General features: G+C 36.0%; 1 protein-coding gene across 1 annotated transcript in view; it reads right to left on the bottom strand.

Moving 5' to 3' along the window:
* The window catches only part of LNPK (lunapark, ER junction formation factor), a 105,226-nt gene that overhangs the window by 25,388 nt on the left and 70,322 nt on the right, over positions 1-9,516 (bottom strand). The window contains exon 8 of the mRNA XM_007939419.2: positions 4,789-5,004. Within this exon, the coding sequence (XP_007937610.1) occupies positions 4,789-5,004 (216 nt within the window). The remainder of the gene's footprint in view (positions 1-4,788; positions 5,005-9,516) is intronic.

Below are 9,516 nucleotides of genomic sequence, written 5' to 3'. Positions count from 1 at the left end.
TAACTATGGGGAGGAAGTGGGAGGGGAGCTGTTGCATTGTGGTAAACTGTGGTCAATGACATGAGACAAAGTATATGTGAACTGCTGTATGGAGAGTGAATTTGCTCTGTAAATCTTCACCCAAATAACAATTTAAAAAAAAAAAAATTTTTTTTTAAATAAATGCATTATGACCAAATGGGGTTTAACCAGAAAAGCAAAATGGCTCAACATTTTTAAATAAAAAAATAGACATTAAAACACAACCAAAATAAAGCCAAAGTAAGCAAAAAATGAATATGATTTATATCGATAGATGTAAAAAATAAATTTGACAAAATTCATCATCTGCTGCTGCTAACAAAGCTTCAGCTAACTAGGAATAGAAGGGCACTTCCTCAACTTGATAAAGGGTATCTATGAAAAATGTACAGCTAACATCAAACTTAATGGTAAAAGAAGAATGTTTCCCCTCTAAGATTAGAAATAAAGCATGGATGTCTGCTCTCACCACTTTTATTACATTGTACAGGAAGTTCTATCTACTATAATAAAGCAAGAGAAAGAAATAAAAGGCATCCAGATTGGAAATGAAGAACATAATTTTCTCTATTCAAAGACAACAAGATCAAGTATGCATTAGAAAATACTATGAAATCTATGAAAAGGAAAAAACCTACTAAAACTGTAATTAATTAGTGAGTTTTTTCGTCACCTCTAGTGCTACTCTAACAGAAAAATACCACAAATGGGTGGCTTTAACAAACAGGAGTTTATTCTCTTACAGTTTAGGGGGCTAGAAGTCTGAGGTCAAAGTGCCCGCTCTAGGGGTTGGATGAAGGCCCCTGGACCTTGGACTTCAGCTCTGCCTCTTGCTCCCAGCCCAATGAAAATGGACACTTCTCTTAATTCAGGCAACTGCTGGCTGCTGAGGCTGACAAACCCAAGGTTGACAAGTAAAATGTCACAGTCCCAATATTATCACACAACACAGCAGGCCACTAGTTCAAGTCCAGAGACAGTCCCAAGATTGGCAGGAAACATGGCAGGCTGCTAAATGAAGACTCAGCTCATGAAGGGTCCAAGTGTGCCAAAAAGCTGCAGAGACCTTTCTCAAAGCTTCTTCTTATATACTGGAAGCAGACCACACCCCTCAGGCAGCTACCCAGCTATTTCAGTACTTTCTACCATGGAGTTGATTACCAGTCTCATGGGAAATAACTGCATCTAGCTGCCCAGCCACTCAAAACCAGGCCCAGCCAAGTTGACACATAACTTTAACTACCACAGTGAGATTAGTATGGTTGCAGGATACAATCTCAATATATAATAATCAACTGTGTGTGTGTGTGTGTGTGTATAAAAAATACATATGTGTGTGTGTGTGTGTATATATATATATATATATATACACATACACATACAAACTAGCAGTGAACAACTAGAAATAGCTAACAAAACAATAGCATTTATAATAGCATCAAAAAATATAAAATAATTAGACTTAAGTGTGACAAAAGATGTATAAAACCTATACATGAAAACTATAAAACACTGATGAGAAAAATTAAAGAAGATTAATAAATGAAACACCATCCATCAGTTTGTCATCCTGTGGTGGCTTGCATGTTACTATGATACTGAAAGCTATACCAATGATATTTCAAATACCAGCAGGGTCACCTAGGAAAAACAGATTTCAGTGGAGCTTCTAGACTAAAACAAACTACGTAAAAAGGCCTGGTGATCTAATTCTGAAAATCAGCCAATGAAAGGTCTGCGGATCACAACAGATCATAACTGTCTGATACATAGTGCTGGAAGATAAAACCCACTAAGTTGAAAAGTACTCAAAATACACAGTGGCTGCAACAACGGACTTGAGCACACCAAAGATCATGAGATGGCACAGGACCAGACAACATCTTGCTCTGTTGTACATGGGGCTGCTATAAGTTGGAACAAACTCAACAGCAACTAACCCACCCAATGCCATCAAGTTGATTCCAACTCATAACGACTGTATAGGACAAACAGAACTGCCCCATAAGGTTTCCAAGGCTGTAAATTTTTACAGAAGCAGATAGCCTCTTCTTTCTCCTGTGAAGTGGCTAGTGAGTTCAAACCACCAAACTTTTGGTTAGCAGCTGAATGCTTCAATCACAGTACCACCAAAGCTCCTTGTCAACAATAACTACAAATAATAAAATAAATGGAGAGATACACTGTGCTCATATAATATTAGGCAATATCAGAAAAGACTAATGGATAGTGCGGAGTAGAAGAAATCACAGAACCTATATAATGACTTAGATTATATAAAAGCAGTGTTCATAAAAATAAGAGCTATCCATTTAAACTTCAAGAATTATAACTCTAAGGTCTCTGAAAACAAAAAGAATTGTTTGCGAGAGATATTCTAAATTGAGAAACAACTTAGAAGGCAGCACTGAGAAGGAAGTAAGATAATAAGATAAATAAAATGTAATGTTTGCCATTGTAAATGAGGCAGTATGAACATAGTAAGGTGGGCAGCAATGGAAGTTTATATGGAAACCTCACAAAAGACTCTGAAACAAAGTAAGGCCCTACTGTAACAACTCCTGTAATATAAGATACAAAGTTTTCAAAATGGCTGTGACAAAAACTTTTTAAGGCATTCAATACTAGCTTTGCAGTAGTAGTACTGTATTAATATTTTAAAGGAACAAGAAAAAAAGAGTTTTGATTTGTAAATAAGACAAACCTAGAAGCTGTTACCACCTAAAAAAGGGGAAATGATACCAAAATTATACCTATGAAATGATATTTAGGTTCTAGAACAAGTTCTTAGTATTACAAATCAAGTACATTTTTAAGATTTCTTCAGACAAGTTATTGTTTTACTTGTACTAATAACATTATTCAATTATCATCAAAATATTAATTTGAATGCAGATATTAAGTGTCATCCCTCATTATTAAATTTTCGAATTGAAAATACCTGCAATTAGATTTTGAGAGCATTTAATTCAAACTTATCTTTTGCTCAAGTATTCTACTTCTACATATTTAAAATAAAAATGTCCATAAAGGAATCTGGATATATAAATCATGACAAGAGAGTTCACAAAAATATCTTAAATCCATTACATAGTAACAACTTTTAAAATCATGCATCTTCATATTCATGCTGTTGAAGACAATATTGATTAATACAAACATCAAATGCAATCATTGTAGGAACACTGGTCATTTTTACACAGCTTGGCAAATTATCAAGTACCTGCTGGTTATTAATTTTCAAACATATGGGTACCCTGTGGTAATGCACATTAAATTGATTCTCTTCCACAAACATGGTATAATGAAAAAATAAATTATTAATCTTCTCTATAAGAAATCACTTAAGCTCATTCATATGTTTGAAAATATACAACTTAAACAGCCTTTTATACAGAAACTAATTAGTAACTTTAGCAGACTATGATCATGAAATTTAGGCCATTACTCCTTGTACAACTCTATCCTTACATGTGCAATATCGTTTTTATTGCTATATATGTTATTAAACTTTGATTTTTAAAAAAACTAGTTACATACACAAGTGCATATAATTCATGTAGTCTCACAAAAAAAAATATTCTTTCATTTAACAATTAGAAACTTTAATTTACAAATAGGTAGCTCAAATTAACCACATAATTACTATAAGATGAATAATTTTCCATTTAACTTTTCTCAATTTTACAAAATATAAGGCTGCTTTATAGTGACGTCATAATGTTGAGCTTAAAAGTATTTTTTAAATAACTACTTTAAAAGCTATAAAAATTGTGTACATTTCATTTGTAGTCAGCTTTCTTAATTTGTTTACAAATTAAGCTTCTTAATTTCTAAAATCTTATGCACTTTTTTTGGAGTAAAAAAATCTACTGTGATGAATTGCTCACTGCTTTTATTCCATAAATGCCCTGATTACCTGATACCTACTACTGCCTAGCCTCAAAGTCATCATAAGGTATGTCAGTAATTAGTCATGAAATACCAAAGTAATATTAGAATATGCTAAAATAAGACAAATAGTTTGCTGTCATATTCAATAATCTGACATGGAATTCCACATAAAATAATGTGATCTAGTGGGCTTCTATGCCCCAGTCACCCTCAAGAAAATTTCAGGGTAATCTGATAAACTACAAAATAGCATCTTCCCCTAGAGCTCTATTACACTGGGACAAAAAAGAGCATCCAAAGAAATAAGATAGTAGTAAAGGGAGTAAGTTAACATGATAGAACTTTATGCTAAAGTATCTGTCAGAAAATATTAACATTCTATGGCTTACAAAAAGAGAAATCTACCAGCTTATATTAGCAAACGTAGTATATTATACATCATCATGCAGAAATATTCTTCCTGAAATGTGCTAATTGTCATGTTTAAAAACACATGTGCAGTGTTTAGCAAAATACATGAATCTACTCTAAAAGTGTATTCCTCCATCTCCAATTTATATAAATCTGGAGCCATTCTAAAGCTGAGTATAAAAAGATACGCTATACTGTTGACTACAGAATACTACAAGTTTTATTGCCATTTAAACAAAGAAGCCGTAACAGTTAAATGAGCTCAAGAAATAGGTTTCAGTATCACAAGGTGCCAGCTGTAAAGAGTTATGGCTAATTGAATATGGAACTCCTGCTTAATCAGATAACTGCTCTGCTATTTTCAAATGAAATGCCATTTCCATACTGTCTGAAAATGGCTCATTTTATTGGTAACCAGAGAAAACAATATAAACTGTAAATAACATTAAGTGCTCTGTTTACCCATTCCAGGCACTGAAGTAGCAGGGGATCCAAGACGTCTTGGTAACACTTTTGATGGTAGAGCTGGAGTAACAACAGTTCTTTCTGGGGGTCCACCAGGGGCGGAAGTGTCCTTTGGTGGTCCAGAAGACACTGGAACTTGTGGAGGAGGGCCCTGGTTAGCAGTTGTTGATGCTGGGGAAAGGTTTCTTTGAGCTGTATTTCGCTGACGAATCTCTGAAAAGAGTAAGTATATATTAGATTTAACACGCAATATACTATATTAGCCAATACCATAAATGACTTACATTTACTAAAGTTTTGTGATACCATAAGGCATTGTAGGGTCAAAACTGCTTGTAACAAGAAATCTATAAAATATAACACTGAAAATTGATTACAGTAAAGTACTCCATTTCTAAACCTACAATTCAACTGTATGATTTCACAGGATCCAACTCAACAGCAGTGAGTTTGGTTTGGTTTTTGGTACTAATGTTAAACTATTTTCAAAATAAATTTAATAAATCATCATTCAATTATGACATATCTTTTTACAGTAAACATTTCTAACATGATAAAGAAAAGAGAGTTCATCAGAATTAGTGAAAACTCTAAATTGCAGATTTGTTTCTCGAGGTTAAAAAAAATAACTTTCAGAAATGAGTGAATAAGAATATTCTGTAATTATCAAATAGTTTATGAAGTAATTAATCTAGGTAGTCACAAAAGAGCTGAAATAAGTATTCTTTACTATTATATACCACTGCCACTCTACTTTATGCCACTGATATCTTTTTGTCAAATTTCTTTTCCACATAAACCATGTATTATCATAAATAAATCTTATATTTTGGTTGCTGAAATTACAAGATTATCTATAACAGAAACCAAAAAACAAACTCACTGCCATAAAGTCAATTCCAAATCATAGTGACCCCCAATGGGTTTCCAAGGTGGTAAATCTTTATGGAAGTAGATTGCCCCATTTTCTTTCTGCAGAGTGGCTGGCAGGTTTGAACTGCCAAACTTCTAGTTAGCAGTCAAATGCCTTAGGCACGATGGCACCAGAGCTCCTTGTCTATAATAAGGGTCGTGCCAAATCCAGACCACTGCCAATATTCCAACATCCCTGCTGCTGCCTAGTTTAGATCATTTGTTTACATATTGTCTACAGCTATTTTTGAAGAGGTAAGTCATACAACAAAGACCACATGGCCCTCAAAGACATTTACAGAAAAGTTTCATGACCTCCACTCGGTAACAATATAAATTCTGTAATTTTCCCTTCCGATCAATATGTTGTTGTTGTTGTTGTTAGGTGCCGTCATCTCCAACTCATAGCAATCCTATGCACAGCAGAACGAAACACTGCCTGGTCCTGTGCCAGCCAGCCTCACCATCCTTGCTATACCTGAGCCCATCGTTGCAGCCACTGTGTCTATCCATTTCGTTGAGGGCCTTCTCCTTTTTCATTGACCCTCCACTTTACCAAGCATGATATCCTTCTCCAGGGATGGTTCCCTCTGACAACAGTAGGTGAGATGAAGTCTTCCCATTCTCGTTTCCAAGGAGCATTCCAGCTGCACTTTTTCCAGGACAGATTTGTTAGTTCTTCTGGTAGTCCATTCTTAGCATTCTTCTCCAACATCACAATTCTAAAGCATCAACTCTTCTTTGGTCTTCCTTATTCATTGCCCAGCTCTCACACACATAAGAAACAAAAAACAGAACCACTGCCGTGGAGTCAGATCCAACTCATAGCGACCTCTCCTTAGGTTTCTGAAGCAATATCACTACGGAAGTAGATTGCCCAACCATCCTTCCAGGGAGTGGCTGGTGGGTTTGAACCACCAGCCTTCTGGTTAGCAGTCAAATGCCTTAGGCACTATGCCACAATTGAAAATACCATGGCTTGGGTTAGGCACACCTTAGTCTTCAAGGAGACATCTCTGCTCTTCATCACTTGAAAGATGTCTTTTGCAGCAGATTTGTCCAACGCAATACGTTGTCTGATGTCTTGACTGCTGCTTCCGTTCATGTTGATTGTAGAACCAAGTAATATGAAGTCCTTGACAACTTCAATATTCTCTCTATCCATCGTGAAGCTGTTTACCAGACCAGTTGTGAAGACTTTTGTTTTCTTTATATTGAGGTGTAATCCATACTACAGACTGTAGTCTTTAATCTTCATCAGTAATTGCCTCAAGTCATTGATATATCACTTTATTTATTTATTTATCTTTGGAAGGAGGAGAGGATCCCTGTCTTTTTATTAAAGTCTTTGATTCCTGGTGGTGGTGTCCTTGGGCTGAGTGAGAAGAGAGATGTGATGGTTCTGGAACACTTTGGAGTTGATGCTGCTAATAATCAGAAATCCCCCTAAATCTGAGGTATTCAATGAGTTCTGAAAGAGGAGCTTTGAGACATCTTCTAGCAGGACAAAATGGGAGAGGAAATGAGAGGCCAAGAGCAGCACCAAAGAGAGTTGAGATCATCCTCCAAGTGTCAAGTTGCTAAGCAGACCTCCCTTATCATGAGGGGATGGCAGAAGGTGAGCCTTGGTGCAGGTACGATTTCTGTCAGAGCAGGTATCTGTGCCTCGAGTCTTGGTGATGAACATGTTTAGATATCTGAGTCCCTTGGTCTTGTGTCCGCTTTTCCTTGGTAGGCAACAATGAATAAGACAGCAATGAATGAATAAGGATTCATTTGTGAGTTCTGGGCTGATCCAAGCCAGAAATTCCTCAAACCAGGTTAAGGAAACCTTTAGACCTCCACACAAGGAGGATGCAGCTTGGGACAGGCAGCTGCCCTTTTTCTCCTCATTCCTGGTAGGAGTGGATGCCATCCCCCTTGTCTCTTAGGGACATAAAGACTCAAGAGGATGCAATCTTTTCTCTTTATCACTGTCTCTGGGAAGACACATACCCCATATAAAGGAAACCAAAGATATTTATCTAGGCTTCCTTGTCTTATGCCCTCACCTTTCAGTTCAATATATTATTTTAAAGACAGTGGCAGGATCAAGTAAAAAAATTCATAGCTTTTTTGTATTAAATTATCACAAATCCTTTATTTATGGGCTAAAACTAGAGAAGTTATATTTTAATTGGCATGAATAGTGAAACTCCTTACTATTCCAGAAACAAAATACTTTAAATATAGCCTCTATACAACAGTAAAAGATTTTCATGAAAATGTTCATTATGGTTCAGAATACAGCTCTAAACTTAGATCTCAGTTCAGATTTTTACCTGGACTAAAAGGAATTGTGGTGGTGCTGTGGTTAAAGCATTGGACTGCAATCCAAAAGGTAGTCAGTTTAAACCAGCCACTCCATGAGAGGAAAATGAAGCAATCTACTTCCGTAAACATTTACAGCCTCGGAAACTCGATAGGGGTCACTTTAAGTTGAAATCAACTCTATGGCAGTGGGTTTGGTATTAGAGTTTTTGGTTTTGTTGTGGTTTTTTTTTTTTTTTTTTTTCCTGGTTAAGAATGTGGGCCCTCTAGTCATACATGTTTAGTTGGAATCCTGGCTCTAGCCTTACCTTAAATGGGTTACTTCACTAAGCATTTGTTTCTTATCTATAAAATTAGGATAATATTCTTAACTCACAAGAATTGCCACAAGGATTAAATAAGATGATGTCTATAAGTTGATAGCTGATATTTACTGAATTCTTATTATTTCAGATGACAGAGTGTTTTCACACAACTAAATATTTCCAAGTGACCCTTTAACTGTAATTACTGTTGTTGTTGTTGTTGTTATGTGCCATCAAGTCGGCCCGACTCATAGCGACCCCTCCTTGGGTTTCCAAGGCAGTATCACTACGGAAGTAGGCTTGCCCGACCTTCCTTCCGAGGAGTGGCTGGTGGGTTTGAACCGCCAGCCGTCTGGTTAGCAGGTGCACCTTAATCTTCAAGGAGACATCTTTGTTTTTCAGCACTTTAAAGAGGTGTTTTGCAGATGATTTGCCCAGTGTGATACGTTATCTGATGTCTTGACTGCTGCTTCCATTGGTGTTGATTGTGGAACCAAGTTATATGAAATCTTTAACAACTTCAATCTTTTCTCCATTTATTGTAATGTTGCTTATTGGTCCAGTTGTAAGGATTTTCATTTTCTTGATATTGAGATGTAATCCATACTGCAGACTGAAGTCTTTAATCTTCTTCAGTAAGTGCTTCAAGTCATCCTCACTTTCAGCAAACAAAGTTGTGTCATCAGTGTATCACAGGTGGTTAATGATTCTTCCTTCAATCCTGATGCTTCATTCCTCTTCATATAGTCCAGCTTCTTGTATTATTTGCTCAGTATAGAAGTTGAATAAGTATGCTGAAAGGATACAACTCTGACACACTCCTTTCCTCATTTTAAACCATGCAGTATCCCCTTGTTCTGTTCAAATTACAGCCTCCTGGTCTATGTACAGGTTCCTCATGAGTACAATTAAGTGTTTTGGAATTCCTGTTATTCTCAATGTTACCAATAATTTGTTATGATCCACACAATTGAATGATTTTGCATAGTCAATAAAATATAAGTAAACACCTTTCTGATATTCTTTGCTTTCAGCCAAGATTCAACTAGCGTCAGCAATGATATGCCTAATTCCACATCCTCTTCTAAATCCAGCTTGCATTTCTGGAAGTTCTCTGTTAATATACTTCTGCAACCATTCCTCAATTATCTTCAGTAAGATTTTACTTGCATCTGATAGTAATGATATTGTTCAATAA

This window comes from Orycteropus afer, unplaced genomic scaffold (genome assembly GCF_000298275.1).
Source record: "Orycteropus afer afer isolate SDZICR_OR568_19922 unplaced genomic scaffold, OryAfe1.0 scaffold00001, whole genome shotgun sequence".
NCBI classification, from domain to species: Eukaryota; Metazoa; Chordata; class Mammalia; order Tubulidentata; family Orycteropodidae; genus Orycteropus; species Orycteropus afer.
This window is presented reverse-complemented; position numbering and strand designations above follow the sequence as displayed.